The sequence below is a fragment of the Panthera tigris genome, chromosome C1, assembly GCF_018350195.1.
Source record: "Panthera tigris isolate Pti1 chromosome C1, P.tigris_Pti1_mat1.1, whole genome shotgun sequence".
NCBI lineage: Eukaryota > Metazoa > Chordata > Mammalia > Carnivora > Felidae > Panthera > Panthera tigris.
Window position 1 is genome coordinate 216,934,554 of NC_056667.1, and position 22,950 is coordinate 216,957,503.

Sequence of the window (22,950 nt, forward strand, 5' to 3'; positions counted from 1 at the left end):
ACAGCGGAATTAAAATTTTTAAAAATTTTTTGAGAGACAGCATGCATGTATGTGCGAGCAGGGGAGGGGCAGAGAGAGAAAGAGAGAGGGAAGCCCAGTAGGCTCTGTCAGTACAGAGCTAAATCCCATGAACCGTGAGATCGTGACCTGAGCCGAAATCGAGAGTCGGACCCTGAACCCACCGACTGAGCCACCCAGGTGCCCCTAAGATAAATTTTTGTTAAACAAAGATGCCCTTGGGGCACCTGGGTGACTCAGTTGATTAAGCGTCCGAGTCTTGCTTTCTGCTCAGGTCATGATGTCATGGTTCGTGAATTCAAGCCCCACATCAGGCTTTGCACTGACAGTGCGGAGCCCGCTTGGGATTCTCTCTCCCTGTCTCCCTGTCCCTCCCCTGTCTCTTTCTCACCTTCTCTCCCTCTCCCTCTCTCTCTCCGTCTCTCTCAAAAATAAATGCATAAACTTAAAAACATAGGAGCGAAAAAAGATGCTCTCATGAGCTAAGAGCGATTACCTCCTCTTGGGCCCCTCCGGAGCCGCACGGGGAGTGTGTCCCACGGACGCTCAGCGACGGAAGCGGCATGAAAGGAGCCCTCAGGTTGGCTGTTTCTGGGCACCGTGATAACGGGTGGCTTATACTCCTCGATCGGTTTTGGAACTTTTACAATCGGTTACTTTTTAATGTGGAAATACTTCTGTTAAGCTGTATCTAAATGAACTTTCAGCAGAGGTTATTTCGTAAGATTAACCTCAGTCCTTGGGTCTTTTCCTCAGCGGTCACCTTTGTGCCGGTGTCCAAGGTGAGCGGGCAGGTGGAGGTTGAGGACATCCTGGCCGCCGTCCGCCCGGCCACGTGCCTCGTGACGGTCATGCTGGCCAATAATGAGACTGGCGTCATCATGGTGAGTTGTTTATCCTTTTAAGAAAACGTAGTGCGGGATGAAGGGAGCCCACGCTCTGCTTGATTTTCTCAGGCACCACACCTGGGGCCTCTTCCTCTCGTTTTTCTTGTTTGTCGCCTGTCCTCCTTCACGACTGTGTTTCTTTCACTGGGTTTTCATGAAATCAGAGCAACAGCCTCGACTGTTTCTTTTTCCCTGCTGCAGCCCATTGCTGAAATCAGTCAGCGAATCAAAGCCCTGAACCGGAAGCGGGCAGCTTCCGGACTGCCTGTCATTCTGGTGCACACGGACGCCGCGCAGGCCTTGGGGAAACGGCGCGTGGACGTGGAGGCTCTGGGCGTGGACTTCCTGACCATCGTGGGGCACAAGGTGCGTCCACAGAGGCCTCCTCCCCGCCGTGACCTCGAGGCTCACCTTAGAGCAGGGCCCACAGCGCCACTGATCATCCGTTTGTCATCCAGGGCGCCCGGGGGACATGGTGCAGCAGCCTGCGGCCCCCGCCCGCGGGGGTAAAGAAGGGGGGCCAGCAGCAGCTGGAGTGCCGTTTGATGCGTGGCACAGGGGGGAGAATGGGGCAGGAGGGGCCCGCCAGGCAGGGCTGTGGGAGGGTACTGAGGGCTCAGGTGAGACATAAGGCAGGTGGCTTTAGCCAGGTAGTGAGTGTTCTCTGCCGTGGGCAGAGAGTGCCTGCAGACCCCTCGCCAGCCCACTCGTGTCCCCCGCCTCCGCCGCCCCGGGGACGGAAGAGGTGGGGTTCAAGACGTTGCCTTCTCTAACTTGATTGAAAGCGCGGCTCCTGAACGCAGAGGTTCAGCTCTTCTCTTTACGGTGGAAGAGAGAAACGTGACCAGGGAACGCCCTTCTGAGGCTTTGCTCATCTTTCTGGCAGTGGACCGGAACCTCAAGTGGCTTTAATCCTCTATTTTGAAGCATGGTGCTCAGCTAGTTTCCAAAGGAGTATGTGTGCCGACCTGACGCCGTGGCTCTTAACTGATTTTTGCAAAATGGTGATTCAAAAACGTGGAGTCGTACCCAGGAAAAGCCCTTGGCAATCTCTAGTTCCAGCCGCTCTCCTTTTATGAATTCTGTTCTGTGATGTGCAGTCAAGCTGTGTTGCCACTGGGCTGGGAACAGGAGTGCAGGCTCCGTCCTGGACCCCGAAGGCGATTTTGACTCCGGCACATCCAGAATGGTGACAGGTAGCACGGCTGTGGGGTTTACACACACGCAGGATTTCTCTGGGTGCCTCCAAGCACTCAGCACGTGTCCAGAGTAGGAACTCGGAAGGTTCTTGTTGAATAAATGACCGACCTTTCTTTCCAGTTCTATGGTCCCAGGATTGGAGCACTTTACGTCCGCGGACTCGGTGAACTTACCCCTCTGTACCCTATGCTGTTTGGAGGTGGACAGGAACGGAATTTCAGGCCAGGGTAAGATAGAAGGTTAATAGAAGTTTCTGACCTACTGGTGATGCTCTTGGTCTGTAGGGCGGTAACTTGTCTTTGTCTCTTGGAAGAACTGTAGTAGCCCATTCTCTGTCACTACTGAGTCAGAATTTGCCCCACTGATGGATTCTGCACTTAGGACTCCCAGATCTTTGGTCTCTATGGGGACGATTCAACACGGGAGCCCTCCTAACTGAGATGTACTGCTGTTCTCATGACCGTGGGATGAGCGGGGCTGCACAGAAGCACTTGTTTCCTTTCTGGCAGCTCCTGTGTCCCCGTGACACACAGTGGTACTTTAGCCAGGACCACACCTTTTATCAGAAATGCTAATAAGAAGAAACCAGAACATGGTGGTGGGTTCCTTGGGTCTTCTTTTGCGTCCTTTCTCCTGACTTAGAACTGATGAAGCCTGCAACCCAGAAACACCAATGGAAGTGTCAGCGAGGAAAAAGAAAACGTAAAGAAGAACTAAATGGAAATTTTAGAGCTAAAAACTACAGCAACCAAAGTCCGAAGCTCCGTGGATGGGCTCACCAGCAGGATAGGGGCACCAGAGGAAGGAGCCTGTGAACCGAACGAGAACAACAGAGTTACCCAATCCAAACAGCAGGGAGGCAATAGACTGGAAAAAACCGAAACCATGCCTCAAGGACCTGTGGGACTATAACAGAAAATCTAGCATTCATTTCATTGGTGTCCCAGAACGAGAGGAGAAAGGGCGGGGATGAGAAAGAACTTGAAAAAAAAAAAAAAATGGCTGAAAACTTCCCAAATTGGCAAGAGACATATACCTACAGATTCAGGAAGCTGAACAAACCCCAAGCAGGATGAACCAAAGGAAATCTATGCCAAGGCATATAGTTAAACTTCTGAAAATGAAAGCCAGAGTAAAAATCTTGAAAGCAGCTAGAGGGAAAAAAACTGACACCTTTCCTAAAGAGTAAAAGTAATTCAAATGGCAGTGTATTTCTCATCAGAAACCCCGGGGGCCAGAAGGAAGTGATGCAATATGTTACAAGTGCAAAAAGCACTGTTGAGCCAGAATCCCGTACACGAGAAATACCCTTCAGGAACAAAGGGGAAAGCAAGACATTCTCAAGGAAAGGAAAGCTAGCAGAATTTGTCCTCCGAAGACCAGTGCTAAAAATGACAAAAGGGAGTTCTTTAAACAGAAAGGAAATAGTAAAAAAAGGAAACTTGGAACATCGGAAAGGAAGGGAGGAAAGGGAAAGGAAGAGAAGGGAAGGGAAGGAAGCAAGCATGTTATGGGTAAATAAAATAGGCTTTCCTCTTGAGTTTTCTTAATTGTATTTGATGGCTGAAGCCAAAATGATAGCACTGTCTAATGTGGTTCAAAATATATGTGGAAGAAATATTTAGGATAATTATAAATGGGGGAGGGCTAAAAGGATGTAAATGGAGGTAAGGTTCTACTCACTGGAACATCTCAAAAATGTTCAAATAACCCACAGGGAGGTAGGAAAAAGAAAACAGAGAAATAAAAAATAGAATAAACAGAAAAAAAATTTTAATGGCAGACCTAAGCCCTAACATATTAATTACATGAAACGTAAGTGATCTAAATGTAGCAATTAAAAGACAGAGCTTGGCAGAGTGAATTTTTTAAAAAATTGACCTAACTATAGTTGAGCCTTGAACAAACAACACGGGTTAGTGGTGCCAACCCCTGCACAGTTGAAAATCTGCATGTAACTTTTTAAATTCCCCCCAAACTCAACTGCTAATAGCCTACTGTTGACTAGAAGTCTTACTGAGAACATAAGCAGTCAATGCATATATTGTATGTCACACGTATTATACAGTATATTCTCACAATACAGTATGCTAGCAAAAAGAAAATATGGCAAAAATTATGAGGAGAAAATACATTTATAGTACTATAAAAAACCTGCATAAAAGTGGACGCATAGTGTTCAAACCTGTGTTGTTCAAGGGTCAAGTATATATGCTCTCTTTAAGAAACTCACTTCACATATACTGATAGAGGCTGAAAATTAAAAAATGGAAAAATATGTATCAGACAAACCTTAATCAAAGGAAAGCAGGAATGGCTATATAACATTAGATAAAGGAGACTCTAGAGCAGATAAAATTACCAGAGACACAGAGGGGACATTATATAATGATTAAAGAGTTAGTCCACCAAGAAGTCCTAGCAATCCTAAATGTCAAAGCACTGCACGATAGAGCTGCAAAATAGTGTGAGGCAAAAACAGATTGAACTGAATGAAAAGAGAAATAGTCAACTCACAATTGCACTTGGAGACGTCAACATCCTTCTCTCAACAACGGATACAACAACTAGACAAAAGTCAGCCAGGATATGGAAGAACTCAGTCATACCCAACAACCAACCGATTGAAGTGTTTAGAACACTTCATCCAACAGCAGCAAAATATACATTCTTTACAAGTGCCATAGAATATATACTAAGATAGACTATGTTCTGTGCCATTATACAAACCTCAATAAATTTCAAGAACTGAGGCACCCGGTGGTTCAGTCAGTTAAGCATCTGACTTTGGCTTGGATCGTGGTCTCACAGTTCTTGAGTTTGAGCCCCACATCTGTGCTGATGGCTCGGAGCCTGGAGCCTGCTTTGGATTCTGTGTCTCCCTCTCTCTCTGCCCCTCCCCCACTCATGCTGTGTGTCTGTGTCTCCCAAAAATAAAACATTTTTTAAAATTAAAAAAAAAAAAACTACTACGATTCACTTAATATGAGAGTAGATCATTTAAATAGCTTTATAATTAGGAAAAGGAGATTCATTTTGTAATTAAAAAAATTTTTTTTTAATGTTTATTTTTGAGAGAGACAGAGACAGAATGCGAGTGGGTTAGGGGCAGAGAGAGAGGGAGACACAGAATCCAAAGCAGGCTCCAGGCTTCCAGCTGTCAGCGCAGAGCCTGACGTGGGGCTTGAACCCACGAGCCGTGAGATCGTGACCTGAGCTGAAGTCGGACGCTCAACCAACTGAGCCACCCAGGCGCCCCCATTTTGTAACTTTAAACCCCCCCAAAAATAAATCTCCAGGGCCAGATAGTTTCATGAGAGAATTCTGCCAAACATTTAATGAATTAACACCTTTTCTATGCAGTCTCTTCTAGAAAAGTGGAGGAAGGAACATTTCCCCAATTCGTTTTATGAATTTATACCCAAACCAGACAAAGGTGGTATAAGAAAAAAAACTATGGACCAGATATCCCTCATGAATTCAGATGCAGAAATCTTGAACAAAATATTAGCAAATGGAATTCAGCAATATATAAAAATAATATACACACCACGATAAAACGGAGTTTGTTCCAGGAATTCAAGGCTGGTTCAGTATTCAAAAATCAATGTATGCAATATAGCATAGTAAAGAAGAAAAATAACATCATTTAATGTAGAAAAAGCATTTAACAAAATTCAACATTTATTCATTAAGAAGTCTCACAATGATATGACCAGAGAACTTCTTCAGTTTGAAAAGGGCATTTACAAGAAAATCTACAGCTAACATCATACTCAGTAGTCAAAGCCTGAATGTTTTACCCCTATGATCAGGAACAATCTGGGGATGTCCACGCTTACCTCTTTTTCAACAGTTCTGGAAGTTCTAGTCAGTGCAGAAGGCAAGAAAAGGAAATATGAGGGATACAGATTGGAAAGGAAGAGGTAAAACGGTCCCTATTTATAGTCTCTGTAGAAAATCCCAAGAAGTATATAAGAAAACGCCTAAGACTGATAAGTGAATTCAGCAAGATCACAGGTTACAATACAAACATACAAAAATCAACTATATTTTTATACATTGGTAATGAACATATGAACAACAAAATTAAAAAATACAATACCATTTATAATCACTCAAAAATAGAAAGCTAACAAAATGTGTACAGGACTTGTAAGCCAATAACTACACAATGTGGATAAAAGAGAGCAAAGATCTAGATAAGTGGAGAGATATACTCTGTTCATGGATCAAAAGACTCAGTATATAAAGATGTCAATTCTCCCCAAACTGGTAAATGTTTAGTCCAGTCTCTAACAAAAACCCAGCAAGTAAACCAATGGAACAGAATAGATACAATCAGAAATATGCCGAAATGATTTTTGACAAAGATACAAACGTAATTCAGCGGAGGAAAGATTCTCTTTCAACAGATGGTGCTAGAACAACTAGACATCCTTGGTCAGGAAACCACCCTCCATCTAAGTCTCACACCTTATAAAATATTAACTCAAGATACATGATGAACTTAATGTAAAACATAAAACTATAATACTTTTAGAAAACAAAAACAGGAAAACATCTTCAGGCTCTAGGGCTCAGCAAAGAGATCTTAGACTTGATACCAAAAGTATCCATAAAAAGGAAAATTGATAAACTGAACTGCATCGAGATTTAAAGCTTTCACCCTGCAAAAGACTTTGTTAAGAGGATGAAAAGACAAGCTGTGCACTGGGAGAATAGGCTCTCAAATGATGGCTTCAACAAAGGATTAGTATCTAGTATATGTAAAAAACACTCAAAATTCAACAGCCCAAAACCCCAAACAATTCAGTCAAAAAATGGGCATAAACAGGCATTTCGCTAAAGAAGATAGACAGCAAAGAAGCACATGAAATGATAATCAACATCGTTAGCTATTACGGAAATGCAAAAGAAAACTTCAGTGAGCATCATCCGACACCTATCAGCATGGCTAAAACAAAACCCTGTGACAACACCGAGTGCTGAGAGTACAGAGACACGGCATCACTCATACGCGGCTGATGGGAGTTTGAAGTGGTCCACCCGCTCTGGAAAACAGCCTGGCAGTTTCTTTTAAAATTAAATATGCACCCATCATACAACCTAGGAATTTCACTCCTGGACATTCATCCCAGAGAATGAACACTTGTATTTACACAAAAATCTGTACACGAGTGTGTATAGCAGCTTTATTTATAATAGCCCCAAAGTGCCAACAACCCAGATGTCCATTAATGAGTGAATGGCCTAAAAGGCTGTGGCACATCTGTACCGTGGACACTACCCAGTAACGAGAAAGAATTCACTCTTGATACACACGACAGCCCAGAATCTCCGGCGAATTATGGTGTATGAAAAAAGCCAATGCCCCAAAGTTATAGCTCTCTAATTCCATTTATAGAACATTCTGAAAATGACAAAATTAGAGGTGGTGGACAGATTAGCAGTTGCCAGGAGTTAAGGAAGCAGTGGGGCTGCAGGGAGGCTGGTCTGGTTATAAAAGGCCAACGGGGGGACCTTTGTGGCAGAAATGTTCTGTATCTTATCCGTATCCTGGTTGTGATCTTGTGCTATAGTGTTATTAGGGCAAAGCTGAGTGACAGAATGCCTCTGTAGTATTTCTTATAACCACATCTGACTCTACATTCTCTTAAAAACAAAAAAAAGTTTAAAAAAAAAGGGCAGAACGTCAGGTGTTCTGGAAGCTCAGTAGGTGGACAGGGAGGGGGAAGCAGGGTTTGCATTGCTCTAGATGGAGGGTAGAGGGCTGACCGAACGCCCCGAGGGAGGGAAGGCTCCAGGTTCTACAGGGGGTCCTGACTCTTCCACGTGGGCAGCCCCTGCCCAGGCAGTCGCAGGTGGTAGGCCTCTGAGAGGTGCTCTTGGTCTGGACGAGCTGCCCTACAGGTGAGTGGGGTGAGGTCTAAAGAGGGAATGTCCCGGACCTTCCCCAGGTGTCAGAGCCCGTCTCCGGGGACACAACTGACCGATAAACTTGTCAAAGGGAGCTCAGCAGGGTCACGTTACCTGTACTACCCTGCGCTTCGAGTTCACTTGTCCCCTTATCTACTGGGCAGCAAGCAGCCGCCAGCCCCAAATGTTTACGAAAACTTTGTGTAGCCAAAACTTAAAATTAAGAAAACTAATAAGTTAATGAAAATAGAGCGAAGAGTTCTGCTTTTAGCTTGTTAGATCTGAGCGAGAGCCACCCGCCTGCAGGGGCCCTCCTGTCCCTCTCCTGCACACACACAATCTCTAATAACAAAGGATTCGTCCCGTATGATAGTTGAGAGGCTTCAGCTGAAGGGAGCAGTGTTGAGCTGAGGTCTTTGGACCCCTGCCTGGTTCGACAGGGAGGCCCAAAGAGGCAGGCCCTGGGGTCTGCAGTTGGAGGAGGGGTCTCTCCTGGGTGGGTAGAGGATCCAGACAGAATGGTCACTGCGGACACCCAAGATGGGCCGTGTCAACTGGGACTGGACCGGGAGTGTCCACATGGAGGGTTTGGGGGCCTACGGCTGCCACTGAGGCAGCCACATGGCACACGTCTAGGAAAAATGTTGGTGTAATTTTGTTTTTATTTTAATTCATGACTTCTGCAGACAGGATTCCTTCCTGGGACACTTGCTAGTTGCTTTGCATGGAAATAGGATTGAATGAATCCCTTGTCTCTTACAGGACAGAGAACACCCCAATGATTGCCGGCCTTGGGAAGGTAAGCCTTGCTGAACTTGGACAGGTGAAGCGGGTGCTTTGTCTCATGTGTAGGAAAACCTGAGTCTTGCTCCAGGGGTGTCCCCTTTACTCCCCCATGCACAACACCCCGACACCTGATGTGGTGCAGGGCGGGGAGGCTTCCACAGGGGACAATTCTGGGGCACCAGCTGGGTGTCCTACAGTTTAACTCAACTCTAACACTGTCCACCTGGAGATGGCGTCAGACCCTGCAGGCCAAGTGCTCAGGCCCCCAAGACTGCCCCCACCAGCCCCATGTCACACGCCAGTTGTCAGTCCCAGCAGCCAGCTATAGAGCTGAGGTTCCCGTGACCCCCTCCTCGGGTTCAGTTAGTTTGCCAGAACGGCTCACAGAAGTTACAGAAACACTTTGCTCACTAGATTATTGGTTGAGTGTGAAAGGATGTGATGAAGGAGACACATCCGGACGGAAGAGACGCGCAGGGCAAGGTGTGGGGGAGGTGCTATCCCAGCAGCACCTGCATGTGTTCAGCAACCCGGAAGCTCTCTAGACCCACGCTATTGGGATTTTTGTGAGGCTCTGATCAGTCCTTCACTCCATGTTTAGCGCCCCCCCCCCACCCCCTCCGGAGAACGTGTAGCAGGGTGAAAATTCCAAGCCTCCAATCATGACTCAGTGACCAGTGCCCTCCCAGAGCCCACCCGGAGTCTCCACGTTAGAATCAAAGATACTCGTATCTCCTGGGAAATCCCGAGGGGTTTAGGAACGCTGTGTCAAGAACCGAAGTCTAAATACTAGAACAAGAGGTGCTCCTAGCTCTTATCACTTAGGAAATCACAGGGGTCTCAGGAGCTCTGTGCCGGGACCCAGGCACTGAGGCCTATTTTTTTCCATCATCTCATGATCTGTTTCCCCAGAACTTTGGGAGAGATCGTGTTCGTGAGCCCAATAAATGGACTGATGTTAGAAAAAGCCTCACATTATATTCATCATCCCGGAAGTATACTTTCTGAGTTCTGTGGAGTGGGTTGCACGTGCTTAGCAGTGAAAGCGAAAAGCTCTTTCCTCAAGCCTCTGCTGATATGAGAAATATAGTCATGTCTTCACAGCAGAGGCCGACGGTCGGGCCCACAGGTTTGCTGGGCCCCCGGGCCGCCCCGGCGCCCCCCGGTTGTCCTTCCAGGGTGGCCTTTGCAGCAGGAGGTCCCATATGCTGGCACCTCAGCTCCCTGCTGCAGCTGCACCTTCGCCCGCATTCTCTGAGTGTCCCCCCTCTCCCGGCCCAGGCCCCACTCCCTGGAGATGACTCCCAAGCCGGTCCGGGTGTCCCCCCGGCTTCCCGCCCTCCCTGGGCACTTCCCGAGGAACCGCCCCTCCTGCCTGTGTCCTCCGTGCACCTCCTCCTGTGCCTCTCCACTAGAATGTTCCCAGCTTTCCAGACTGCCTTTCCCGCCGCCCTGCAGCCTCCTCCCCAGCCTTCCCACCGCCGTACGGCCTGCCGGCCAACCTCCTGATGCCCCCCAGCCTCCTCTCCACAACTAACATCGCCCTCGGGGCTCTCCCCCTGTCCTGCAGCTCCACCACCAGCCTGTGTTCAGGGCTTTGAACTTGGCATCTCAGGGCAGGTCCTGACCTTTCTCCTGAGAGACCCACATCCCCCACTGCTTACTTGGCATTCCCGCTGGGCGGGCACACGCGTCTCCTCCCTGGCTCCCCTCCCTCTCCATGGTGCCTGCCGCCATCCAGCATCTCATTGGAGAAATCTAGGAGATGCCTTGTCCTGCCTGGTCCTCGTCCCCTGCACCTGATGAGCAGCCAGTGAGTCCTGCGTCCTGTCTCCACAATATACTGAGGTCTGCGGCCTGTGCGTCTCCAGGGCCTATCCGTCTGGACTGGGTCATCCCCATCTGTAGTCTGCACTTAGCTCCTGATCCTGTCTGTCCTGGGCACCCCGGCCTTGTCCCCCTCCGTCACTCTGTGCTGGGAACACACCTGCCCCTCCCTCTCCCTCTGCCGTGGCCGTGAACACCCTCACTCTGTGCACAACCACCCCCACCCCCACCCCCCCCCCCGCCCCCGTCTGCATGATGCTGTCCTCGTCTCTGGAACGGAGCTGCTGGAACCGGCAGGATCTCTGGTGCCGGGAGGTGTCAGGCAGGGCCTGATAACGTAAATTCCTGTTGAACAGGTGAAGATAACTCTTCCCAAGCACGTATCCTGGCCCCGGCACACGGTCCGCACTCAGTAAACATGATCTATTCCTGATGTTGCAGAAAATGAGCACTGTGAGGAAATGTCACTTCTCTGTTATCAGTAAACCTCACCTCCGCTCTTGAAGGCTGCTTTATTCTCCTTTGTTCTAGGACAACTGAGCATACTTTTTCCCTCTGCTGTTCCTGTGTCCCCAGGCTGCGGAGCTGGTGACCAAGAACTGGGAGGCTTACGAGGCCCACATGAGAGACGTTCGCGACTACCTGGAGGAGAGGCTGCTGGTGAACCCCGGGATCCGCGGGGACGGGGTTGGGGGCGGGGCTGTGAGCCCGGGATCCGCGGGGGCGGGGCATGCGGTCAGCCCCATCCTTCCCCGGTTGAAGGTGAGGGTGGAGGTCGGTGCCACCCCAGGCAGCAGCAGACAGGGCAGGGGTTGACTGGGTCAGGGGGCTTTGAGGACAATGAGGGGGGAGGTTGGAGGACAGAAGCCCGAGTCCGACCCCCCCCCCTCCCCGCCATGGGCTCTAGGCCTGTGGGCCGGTCTCGGCCGCCGCGTGTGGGAAATGCCACAGAACTAGTGTATCTGGGGGTTGCACGGGGAAGAGCCACCGTATTCAGAACTTTTTGCCCTTGTTAACTTTGCTTACCAGTTTCCGTAACTATTATGGGTCGCTGCTTATTGATGAAATCATTATTTTATGTGACGAGGTTGGGATTTTGTCTTCCAGAAAAGGCTCAAGGTCAAACTGTTGATGGGGGTGGGGGGAGGGGCTTTGAGACCGCCGTTGAACACCCCCGTTGATTTTTCAGGCTGAATTTGACAAGCAGAGAATCCATCTGAACAGCCGCTTTCCAGGGACTGAGCGACTTCCCAACACCTGCAACTTTTCCATCCGGGGACCCCAGCTCCAAGGTGAGCAGGGTCTGTAGGTCCCGCGTGGGGTGGTGGGCGCGGTGGGAGCAGAGGGGCTGCGCCCAGCACTTGGTGCCCCGGCCAGTGCGGGGCACCGGGAGCAGCGCAGCCTTGCTGTCCCCAGGAGGCTGGGCCCCTGTGCGCCGCTTCCTGCTCTCCCTGCCTGGGCTCACTGCTCTGGGCAGGCGGCACCCCGGGCGCAGAGCCCGCCCCAAGCTGATGGGGAATGAGGTGACAGGGACTAGGCTTTAGATCGGCTCGTCCATTTCTGTCAGCAGGTTTGACACAATATCTTATGAGGATAAGGGAGAGGAGAGGGGTCAGCTTTAAAATTTGGCCCAGAGTCAGGACGAAGTGCACGTCTGTGGGGTTCGTTCGTTCCTGCGATGACAGGTCTCCCCTGCTGGAAACCCAGGGATGAAAATCAGGCCTGGCTCCCCCAGTGCCCTGAGGCCAGTTCCAGGGCGCTGACCTGCCTTGTTTCCCAGCACAGGGGAGCCTCTCTGCAGAGTAGTCCTGACTGTGTAGGGAGGAGGTGGTTGCCCCCTGGGCAGGGAGGAGCGCAGCCCTTCTGCACCACGTAGGGGGGTGGCTGCACTATGTAGGGGGGCGGGGGGGCACAGCCGTGACCACAGCGGATGGGAACCTGGGCTGGATGCTTTCTCGCTGCGAAGGAGCCTAGGCTGTTGGCTGCCTCTCCGGCTCGCCTTGCTGTGGGAAAGAAAGTTCCTGTCACCTTCCCCATTTTTGGGGGGCAGATGTACTGTATTCAGTGGTGACCTATGTTAATTTAAATGAGACAGATTTTCTTTTCTTAATGTTTATTTATTTTTGAGACGGAGAGAGAGCATGAGCAGGGGAGGGGCAGAGAGAGGGGGAGACACAGAATCCGAAGCAGACTCCAGGCTCCGAGCTGTCAGTGCAGAGCCTGATGCGGGGCTCGAACTCAGAGACTGCAAGATCACGACCTGAGCCGAAGTCGGACGCTCAACCTACTGAGCCCCCCAGGCGCCCGAGATTGTTTTTTTAATTAAGTCAGTAGATTTATTATTTTAATCTCTGTGCTTACAGAAGAAAAGGAGGTGCCTTCCTTAATAAAGCCACCCCCCTGGGTGGCTCCACCTCCAGAAAACACACATGATACGTTGAAGTGTTACTACCGGCAAGTGTTACTATTAAGGAAGGCAGCTGCTGAGAATTCTGAGCATCCTTCCTGGGCACTTGATCGGAAGTAACGTTTCAAGGGCAGTTTTATGAGGCAGCATCGTGTGCGAGAGGAGCCATTTTCTCTGGGTTTTGCTGCCCGGTCACCTAGGATGAGAGGGTCCTGTGCCCTGGAACCACCACCCCCCCCCAGGTGGCCTGAGGGAGGTGGCCTCAAAACGTGGCAGGAGGGCCGAGAAGAGGTGGGCAGGTGGGGCCCGCCTGCACCATCCGCCTCAGAGCCGCGTGCCGTGTCTCCGCAGGCCGTGTGCTGTTGGCACAGTGCAGGACGCTGCTGGCCAGTGTGGGGGCCGCCTGCCACTCGGACCAGGTAGATCGGTAAGTGCTCCGGGTGCCGGGCCGCGGTGTCCAGGGCGCATCCAGCAGCCAGGACGGGCCACTGGGCCTGGGGTTTCCAGAGCTGCGCAGCCAACGGGGACACAAAAAGCGGCCAGACGCCGCAGGGCCGAGGGGAGGAGGGGAAACTGCAGCCTAAGGGAGGTCGCGAGGGAGGGAAGGGGCAGGGCAGGCCGCAGGAGCTCCCTTCGTCCTCAGAAAGCGGGGGTCTTCTGAAGGGTTGAGACAGGCCTGTGGACACCTGTCTGGTGCAGGGGGATTACGGGACAGCAGGCCCAGGCAGGCAGCCGTGGCTGAGGCAGGAGGGGACAACTGTGGGGCCCGGGCATCGGCGGCAGTGGCCGGACCCCGGTGGAGGAGGAGCAGGGGTTCGGCTGCCCACTTGCCGTGAGTGGGGGTGGGGGGCCGGGCCGCAGAGGCGGGCGCAGCGCTGGAGAGACAGAGCAGAGCCGTGGTCAGCAGCGGGGTGCCACAGAGTCTGTGGCTGCGCACGTGAGCTTGAGCGCGGCAGGCCAGAGCTCTCCTGAGGGCTGCGTGGGGATGACAGGGCCTCCTGGGGGCCTCAGAGCCCTGCAGGGGGCACTGCATGAGGGCAGGTGGGGCCAGGGGCCGGCATGTGGCAGCCAGAGTGAATGTCAGGAGCGGTGAGGCCGGCCGGTGTGGAGTGCAGAAGGGGGGCGCAGGGGGCTGCCCCTTACCAAGTGCTCCCGTAGTCGTGGCTCAGGGTGCTCCCCACAGCCCTCAAGAAAGGATCTGAGCGGCCCGTTCCCCAGATGAGGAAACTGAGATAGCCCCAAGATGAGGGGGAGGGGAGTGAGGAGGATGAGGAGGGGCCGACAGCACAGCAGGTAAGGGACATGTGTCCAGGGTGGCCCCTGCGAGGGTAGGAGGGGGAGGGGTGGAGGCAGCTGCTCACTGCCCCCTGGCCGTGCCCTTCGGGAACAGGAAGTGACGCCACGCAGCCAGGGGAGGGCCAGGAGCCAAGAGCCGTGAGCTGTGTCACCTCTCACCTGCATGGACCCTTGGTGACCAGGGGCGATGGAAGTCACCCCTTCCACATAGTCACCCCTGCGCACGAGGGGTGTTTATCTGGACGGTTTTCAGGTCACCGTATGTGACAGGGACTCCCGGGACTGTGCGTGCGGGAGACCCATGGGCCCCGAACAGTGAACCCTCCGGAGCGAAGGGCTCCGGAGCTGCCCTACGAGTGGTTTCTAAACTCTGAAAACGCTGGTGGGGCCCCGTGTGCCAGGGCCTGGCGCTGGGGGCTGTGGAAGACACAGCCCCCGCCTCTCTGCTCTCGGCTCTCGCCTCTCGGTGCGGCCGCGTGTCTCCCCAGAGACCTGTCACTCTCCTCGAGGATGAGAAGCCCTGTGTCCCAGGTGCTTGGGCCGTCTTGGTGCCCGCCTACCCTGGGGCCGATGGGCCGTGTGGAGCCCGAGCGCCAGCGGTGGGCCCGGAGGTGCTTGGCAGAGAGGGGAGCAGGTCTATGCAGCCCCAAGTCGGGGAGCCGGCCGGGAGCAGAAGGGGCAGGGTCCCTCCCCGAGCCCCCAGGAGCACAGGAGAGCCTCTCCTCCAACGGCTGACGCCAGCTCTCCCCACCCCCACCCCCAGGCCATCCCCAGTGCTGCTGAGCTGCGGCATCCCCTTCGACGTGGCCAGGAACGCGCTCCGGCTCAGCGTGGGCCGCAGCACCACCAGGGCCGAGGTGGACCTCGTCGTGCAGGACCTGAAGCAGGCCGTGGCCCGGCTGGAGGGCCCGCCTGGCGCCAGCGGCGCCTCATAGGAAGCCCTTCGTGGGCACAATGCAGACGGCTCCCGTCTTAATCCGTGCAAGTCTTCACTTTGTCCCGGAGAGTCTGACACAGCGACTGGCCTGTGCGTGCGTGTGTGTGCGTGTGCGCGTGTGTGTGTGCCTGCATGCGTGCGCGTGAGGCCTTCAGGCCTCCTCCCCTGTCCTCGGGTCGGGCAGACCCCACAGGTGCTCACAGGCCCAGGACACAGACGCCTGTGCGGGACTGTCACCGTCACTGCTGCCCGGTGGCCTCGATTGAGGTGGAGACGTTTCGGCCACGTGCTCCCCCGTGGGAAGTGGGGTGAGCCGTTTTTATCCAGAAGACAGATCCTAGTATCTATAAGCGATTGTCGGTCGTATCATGAGAATAGGAAACCTGATTTTTGCTGCAGTCACAGCCTCCCCTACGTGTTTGCACAGCAGTCGTCTGTGTGCCCTCCCCTCGTGCCCGGGGCCCTCTGCAAGCCCTTGCTCGACAGGTGCGGGCCCCCCGAAGGTCAGGCCCCACTCCCTGCTCCGCGTCCTCCTGCTTCCCCATCCCGCCTGTCCCTCAGCCCTCCGGCCACTGCGCCCCTCCCTGCACCTCCCCCCCACACCTCCCTGCACACAGCCCTCAGGCCCCGCAGTCTTTTCCTTTCGGTCAGTTACTCAGGGTTTCAGCTCGGACATGGGCGCGACTGGGCTTGGGGTCATTCCTGAGCAGTGGGAGTCAGTCTGGCCCCGGCTCCGCCCGCGTCGTAATGTCATCCACGGAAGGATGCTTTTATTGTCACAAGTGCTCTACGCCTCAGCGCTCAGGCTCCTGGAGACACTTAACACAGGAGTGATTTTTTAACTGAATAAACGCTTGTAACGTGTGGCTTCAAGGTGTAAAGAGCTACGTGAGGACATTGAGGCCACAGTTGTCAGAAATTAAGTGAACTAATAAAATATTTCAGTGCTTGTGTGAGGCGTTTTGTGGTTTCTCTAGCAGGTGTTTTCTCTGGGGTTCATAGCGTGTCTGAGCCGGCCGCGGAGGCGGAGTTGGAGGGTTGGGCAGTGACCCCAATTTGTCACCATATGATTAGGCTTCAGCTTAAGACATTCAGCTTGAGATTGTGTGTCTGGGGGCCCTTAAGAACAGGTCACTAAAGTTGAGCGTCCTGCTGCCTCTGGGCAGAGGCCTCGGTGACCCCAATTTGCCCAGCGAGAAACGAAGGGTGTCCAGCCCCAGTGAAGAGAGCAGTCTGGGAAAGACGCGTGGCAGCTCAGACTGCCCTGCGGACCCCCAGCTGCAGCCCCAGAGACTCGGTCGCTGCGGCTGGGGACTGGGCTGAGCCGGGGGCCCCGAGACCCTCGCTCACCTGGGAGGCCTTCCTGTGCAGTGTCACAGCCCTGTGCCCCTTGCTGGCTCTGCAAAGCTGCTGTACCCTAGAGGTTCCTGGAGCCTCCGAGGTCTAAGGCCAGCTGAACGCCCTCGGCTCCCTGGGTGAAGACGTGGCCAGAACGTGCAGACTCCAGCTCGCGTGCTGGTAAGTGGCCCGGAGAGGGCCCCACTGTGAAGAGCGGAATCTCTCGGGTGGCCTCTCCCCCACGCCCCTGGGCCAGCACAGCCTCAGGCTGCTGCCCGGACCCGAGGAAGCAGATGCTGGGGAGCCTTCCCCCTTCTTGGAGGGACACGTGTAACTGTGAACACACACCAGACGCAGGAAGTCCATCTCGGGACGAGGGACGGCGCGCAGCTCCTTAGCGCTGGTTCCGAGGGACAAACGGGCACCGTCCAGCCGCAGGACGGTAGCCGCCGGACCCGGACCCGGACCCGGTGCGGACCCTTCCCCTGGGCCCCGGGCCCTCCGCCCACCGCAGCTCTGGGCACCGTGGGAGTGGCTTGGGTAGTCCCCACAGCCTGCCCCCCCTCCCCGCACCCCCCTGCCGCCTCCCATCTGCCCTGTGTGCCGCTTATCGGTAACCGGAGCTGGGAGCTGCGTCCACGCCTGAAACAGGAAGCCGCGGCCTGTGCGCGAGCCGCCGAGAGCCACCGGGTGGCCGGGCCGGAGGATGGAGGGGCAGCGGGCGCTCGCGGCCGCCAAGGATGGGGACCTGGCCACCCTGAAGCGGCTGCTGGAGGCCGGTGCCCTGGGCCCGGGCATCGTGGACGCCCTGGGGGCCGGCCTGGTGCACCACGCCGCCCGGGCCGGCCGCCTGGCCTGCGTCAAGTTCCTGGTGCGGCAGGCTGAGCTGCCCGGCAGCCAGCGGGCCCACAACGGGGCCACGCCGGTGCACGACGCCGCGGCCACGGGCAGCCTGGCCGAGCTGCGCTGGCTGGTGCGCGACGGAGGCTGCGGCCTGCAGGTGAGCGGGACAGCGGCTGGGCTGGGGCCAGTGTCCCCGCGGATCGGGGGGGGCGGGAGCCGTGGGCCAGGGAGTCTGGAGCTTTGGGCTCCCGTGGGCACCGCGGCCCTGGGTTGTTTCGGGGACTCGCCGTGCCAGCCCCACGGTCCCTGCCCCACGGCCGCCTCATCCCAAACCAGCACAAAGCCCTTGTGAGCCAAGGCCGCCTCCTAAGCCACCTCGTGTTCCCTGGGGCCAGCAGCACAGAGTGGCCGCACTCTCTCCCCATGCCCGCCTCCACCCTGGGGCACGTGGCCTCCACATGAGCGAGCCTGGCCTCCACACAGGGGCACCCGGCCTCCATACCCGAGCGCCTGGTCTTGCCAGTGGAGGGCTCGCCAGTGTCCTCAGGACTGGTCGTGGGGCCTGTTTCCCACAGGGTCTAGAAAGGCGTGTGTAGAGAAGTGCGGTGGGCACACGGGCTCAGGAGCTGTGGGCACCCGCTTGTACAACTGGGGACCTTGGTGGGTGACAGCAGAAGCCCTGCAGTGGGGGGCGGTGGGCTGAGAGCCCTCATGGTAAGAAGAAGGGTCTCCAGGGCTCCTCTCCCTTTGCCTGCCCCCCCGGCGTCCCTTTGTGCAGCCGGAGGACGGGGAGGACAGTGAACAAGCCCTGAGAGGGCACGAGGGCACCCTCCCGGGGGTCACGCTGGGTCCCGGGGCAGGGAAGTCTCACTGGTCCCAGCTGAGTGTGCGGCGGCCTCCGTACCGCCGTCCCCATCAGCTCTCCCCACGACCTGAGGGGCAGCAGGGCAGGGGCGGTCCCCACTTCTGTGCCGGGGGGCACAGCACACCGGGTGTGCTGGCACCTGTGGTGGGAATGCTTCTGGCCGTGAGGCCCGGGGGTGGCAGGTGGGGGCCCGGCAGGGGTAGGGGACAGACCAGCAGGCCGCAGAGCCTGACATGGACACGGTTGGGCCAGCGGAAGCCCTTCTGGCTGCGAGCCGAGTACAGAGAGGCCGGGTGCAGCGGGGTCACGGGTTTGGACCCGGGAGACCTGGACGTGAGCCCACACCCTGCCTCCTCCCTCGAGCAGGTCAGCTGGCCCAGCCAGCAGGCGGGGAGAGCGGGAGCTGTGGGCGGGCGGGCGGGCGGTGTGGGCTGGGCGGCCGGCTCTGGCGCTGGAGGGTGCCGCCCGGCAGGGGTGGGTCCGGACCTGCCACGGCTCACGGCCCCTCTGTGCCCCCGCAGGACCAAGACGACTCGGGGGTGTCCCCGCTGCACCTGGCCGCCCGCTTCGCACACCCCGTGCTGGTGCAGTGGCTGCTCCGAGAGGGCCACGCGGCCACGCTGGAGACTCTGGAGGGGGCCTTGCCGCTGCACCACGCGGCCGTCAGTGGGGACCTGACCTGCCTGAAGCTCCTGGCGGCCGCCCACGGCAGGTGAGGACCCAGGGCGCCGCCAGTGCGGCCACTGGGGAGTGCTGGCCTCTGAGGAGGCTGCGCCGTGGGGGCGGAGGAGCCTCGGGGGACAGGCGGCAGGGAAGAACGTTGATCCTGCAGGCCGAGGGCAGTGCAGGTGCCAGGACAGGTGGCGCAGGCAGACTGGGGCGCGTTCTTGCTGTGTGGAGGGGCAACGGGGACAGCCAGGAAGCTCCCTGTGATGCTCAGGTGGCTCCCGGCTCCACCTCGGGGCCATCCCAGGTCCTAGGTTCCCCCAGCTGGGAAGGTGGGGACCCTCAGCTCACCTGAAGGGACCAGAGGCCCAACAGTGCGCTCAGGAGGGTACTGAGGTCCCTGTCAGGGTTATCCTGCCGCATCGCCCCATTCTCACCCTGGGAAACCCTCCAGGACGGCCCGTCTCGTCTTGGTGGCCCTGTGCCCGCTGTCCGGAGTTGGTGGGTGGGTGAGCTGGGTGTGGCAGGGGGCAGCACAGTCTCCGTCCTCATTGTGAGTGCTCCCCAGTCCTTGCCCCACATAAAGGATGCCGTGGGCACGGTGACGGGCCATCTAGGGGTCCCATGCACGCGGCCTTCCCACCGCCTGTTCCCAGGGCTGCTGTCCTGGCTGGGTGTGGGACTTAATGTCCACCCCACACCTGACCTAGCCTGTCTCCCCAGAAGCCGCCTACCTCCGGCCGTGCCCATCTCCTCGGGGGTCTCTTGTTGGGATGGCTGGCTCTTCGGCTGACCCACGCGTGTCCCACTGCAAGGCCTGACACAGCTCAGCGGTGGAACGCTGATCTGTGCCTTCTGATCCCAACCCCTCGGGGAAGGTCTTGGGGACTTGCTTCTACGGACAAGAAGAAGCAAGTCTGGGCGCCTGGGGCCTGGCCAGCCACACAGTGTCTCTTAGACTCACCGTTTTTAAAGTAGTTTCTACCATTGAAAACCTGGAGATTTCACATCAAAACACACAAGTGTGCACGTGATGTCTCACGCCCGAGGGTCCACATTCCCACCTGGCACTGGCCACGGGAGCCAGAGGTGAAGTCTGGGTCACCAGGGGATGGGGTGGCCTTGGGTAAGGGACTGCCCCTCCCTGTAGCATTTCACTAGGGACCAAGAACTCACCGGGCCCTGCAGCCACACAGAGGCAGAGTGGGATTGGAGAATCCATGCCAGGGCCCGGGATTTGGATGCCAGGCCCTGGACACTTTGCAGAGCAGGGCCTGGGCTCTGGAGGTTCAATGACCTGCCTGCTGCGGGCCCCACTAGGCTATTCACCCCTAAGACGTGCCCCCTCCCAGCAATCCCCAGCACCGTGAACAGCTTAACAGCTTGATGGGGAGTGCACACAGCTGGATTCCAGGAATCCAGTGGTGGGGGGCGGGGCGCCATGGTGTCCTTGGACAGTGCACAGCCTGTACAACCCTACAGGTGGCCAGTAAGGTGGGGCTGGGCGCAAACAGGCTGGTCAAGTGCTGGGCCTCCCCTCCCCTTGATCTGGGCCTTTGGCTGGGGGCAGCCCCCTGCCTCCTGCAGGCCCCACCAAACACCCTCTGACCTCACCTTCCCCCGTAGCGGCGTGAACCAGCAGACACGCAGTGGTGCCTCCCCGCTCTACCTGGCCTGCCAGGAGGGCCACCTGCACCTGGCCCAGTTCCTGGTGAAGGACTGCGGAGCCGACGTGCACCTGCGTGCCCTCGACGGCATGAGCGTGCTGCACGCTGCTGCTGCCCGTGGCCACTACTCGCTTGTCGTCTGGCTGGTAAGGGGGTGCCGGGGGTGTGGACGGGAGGGGGTCCCGGAAGGCTGGCACCCGTTCCTTCCCTGGCCGCAGAGTCACCCCCGAGCAAGCAGGGCCTGGCCAGGGCGGGGGCTCCACTTCTCTGGGTCTCAGTCTGCCCACAGGAAAACTGGGGACACACAGGGTTGTTGGAGGGTCAGATGTGCCCGGCCATCGCTCTGGGCCCCCACGTGTGCGCTCAGGGAGTGCTGCCTGGAGCCCCCAGCTCTGACTGGCAGTCCCCTGCAGGACTGTGGCCCCTTCCCCAGGAGTCCTGGGGGCTCTCGGGGTTGGGGACACCCAAGTGCTCTGAAGCCAGCACCAGGCGGTGGCAGTTCCTGGCCCTGCCGTTAGGCCACTTGTTGGGGTGTGCTGGGCCCAACTGTCCTGGGCCAGTCCCTGTCTCTTCCCTTCTGGACCCATGGAGGGGCGATTCAGGCCTGCTTCCAGAAGGAAGCCGGGAGCCCCAGAACAGAGTGGCCCAGGTTGGGGCAGGGGTGCCTTTTTCCAGGATGTGCCCCCGCCTCAGGAAACCAGACCAGGCGAGGTCTCTGGGATCCTTGAGGGTTCATTGCACAGGCCCAGTGGAGTCTCAGAGTGTGTGTGGGGGGGGTCTCCCTGAGGAGGGGCAGGAGGTAGGCCCAAAAGGGGGGTGGCTGGGCAAGGGGCGGCGCCCAGAGCGTGGAGGAGGAGGGCCTGGCATTCAGTCCAAGCTGGGGGGAGCCTGATTTGTGGGGCAGAGTGAGCAGGGAAAGCGAGAGGACCGGGGCTCCTTCCTGAGGGACCTGGGAGCCCCGGAGGGACTCTGAGCCAGGAGTGACCAGTCTGAAGGTCGCGCTGGCTGCTGGTGGAGAGGACAGAGCCCTTCGTGGCTCAGAACTGCCCTTGCTCCCCCCGGGGCCGCGGCTCCCGGCTCTTCCTCCAGTAGGCTGGCCTCACTCCCCGAGCAGCTTCCACATGTCTGCCTGGTCCCCCCATGTTCGTGGCGCCACCCACGCAGCCCTCTGTCCTGCTGTCCTGCTGTCTTTCCTCCATGGCACCAACACCTGATACACTGTAAATTTGCCTTTGGGAGGCAGGGACCACATTCCTGGCCATAGTAAGGGCTCTGGAGATGTTTATCTAGCAGATGAATGAACGAGGAAGAAATGATTTCCCCCGGCCTCGGGATGAAGTCCAGCCACCCGCTTTGGCCTATGAGGCTGCCAGCATTTGCCTCCGGCCTCCCTTTGCCGCTCTGCCTCCTAGGCTGGCTCTTGGGCCCCCGAGGCACCTAGCAGGGGCGCATCTGCAGGCCGTATCCCCAGGCGTGTCCCCGGGCCGTGTCCCTGCGGGGCTGCCTTCCCACAGCTACTCCTGCTCCAGCCAGCTCCACTCCCAGGAGAGAGCCCTGCAGCCCGGCCCTAGCCTCCCTGTGGACTTGTCCTCACATGCCCTCTCCTGCGGTTCTGACGCCACCAATGTGCCTGTCCCCACACCTGGATTCCTGACCCGAGTCCTGGCATCTCTGGCCATAGAGCCGTGCACAAGCAGGCGCTGAGCTCACGGAGCTGAGCCATGGGGCTTTGCTGGGGCAGAAGCAGCAGCTGGAGGCAGCAGCGGGGGTGGGGAGGGTGGGCAGGAGGGAAGAGTGTCCACCGAGCCCCAGGGAGCACCGGGGGCTCATCCCAGGGAAGGAGCAGCCGGGGCCATGGGCCCTGAGGCCCAGAAAGGTCTTTCCAGATGGCCTCCTGGCCCGTCTGCCTGCCGCCTCTAACCCGGTTTACTGTCTCCAGGGCTGGGCAGCCCCTCCCTTGGGGCCGATGGGTGGGCTCTGTTCCCAGATCACTGTTGGCTTCCTGCAGTGCTCTTGGCTGCAGGCCACAGCTGGGCTAGATGTCCTTCTTGCTGTCCCTCCCACATAGAAGCAGCAAAGGCCACTGACTTCGGATCAGCCCCCAGCCCCATCAGGCTGCATCCCTACTCTTCTCCTGGCCTTTCCCTTATGGTGAAAGCCGGGCACATGCAAGGCAGGAAGAGGGAGAAAAGAAAAAGACACCACACCCCCCCAGCCTCTTCCACCAGGAAGGCAGAATTTGCCTAGAAGAGCCCCTCGCGTTTCCCTAGCGGCCTGGGTCACATGGCTGTCCC

The 22,950-nt window shown here is 56.5% G+C and overlaps 2 protein-coding genes across 7 annotated transcripts in view; both read left to right on the plus strand.

Annotated features, from left to right (window-relative positions):
• SCLY (selenocysteine lyase) overlaps positions 1-16,228 on the plus strand; it is a 32,433-nt gene extending 16,205 nt beyond the window's left edge. For all 5 annotated transcript variants that reach the window (XM_042995841.1, XM_042995837.1, XM_042995839.1 and 2 more), the window contains 8 exons: positions 775-902; positions 1,107-1,271; positions 2,226-2,332; positions 8,787-8,823; positions 11,214-11,297; positions 11,827-11,929; positions 13,396-13,471; positions 15,104-16,228. In XM_042995841.1, the coding sequence (XP_042851775.1) occupies positions 775-902; positions 1,107-1,271; positions 2,226-2,332; positions 8,787-8,823; positions 11,214-11,297; positions 11,827-11,929; positions 13,396-13,471; positions 15,104-15,275 (872 nt within the window). In that variant the 3' untranslated portion in view covers positions 15,276-16,228. The remainder of the gene's footprint in view (positions 1-774; positions 903-1,106; positions 1,272-2,225; positions 2,333-8,786; positions 8,824-11,213; positions 11,298-11,826; positions 11,930-13,395; positions 13,472-15,103) is intronic.
• A 1,093-nt stretch (positions 16,229-17,321) lies between these two features.
• Positions 17,322-22,950, plus strand: part of ESPNL (espin like) — a 28,542-nt gene continuing 22,913 nt past the window's right edge. For both annotated transcript variants that reach the window (XM_042997776.1, XM_042997777.1), the window contains exons 1-3: positions 17,322-17,615; positions 18,845-19,035; positions 20,616-20,802. In XM_042997776.1, the coding sequence (XP_042853710.1) occupies positions 17,322-17,615; positions 18,845-19,035; positions 20,616-20,802 (672 nt within the window). The remainder of the gene's footprint in view (positions 17,616-18,844; positions 19,036-20,615; positions 20,803-22,950) is intronic.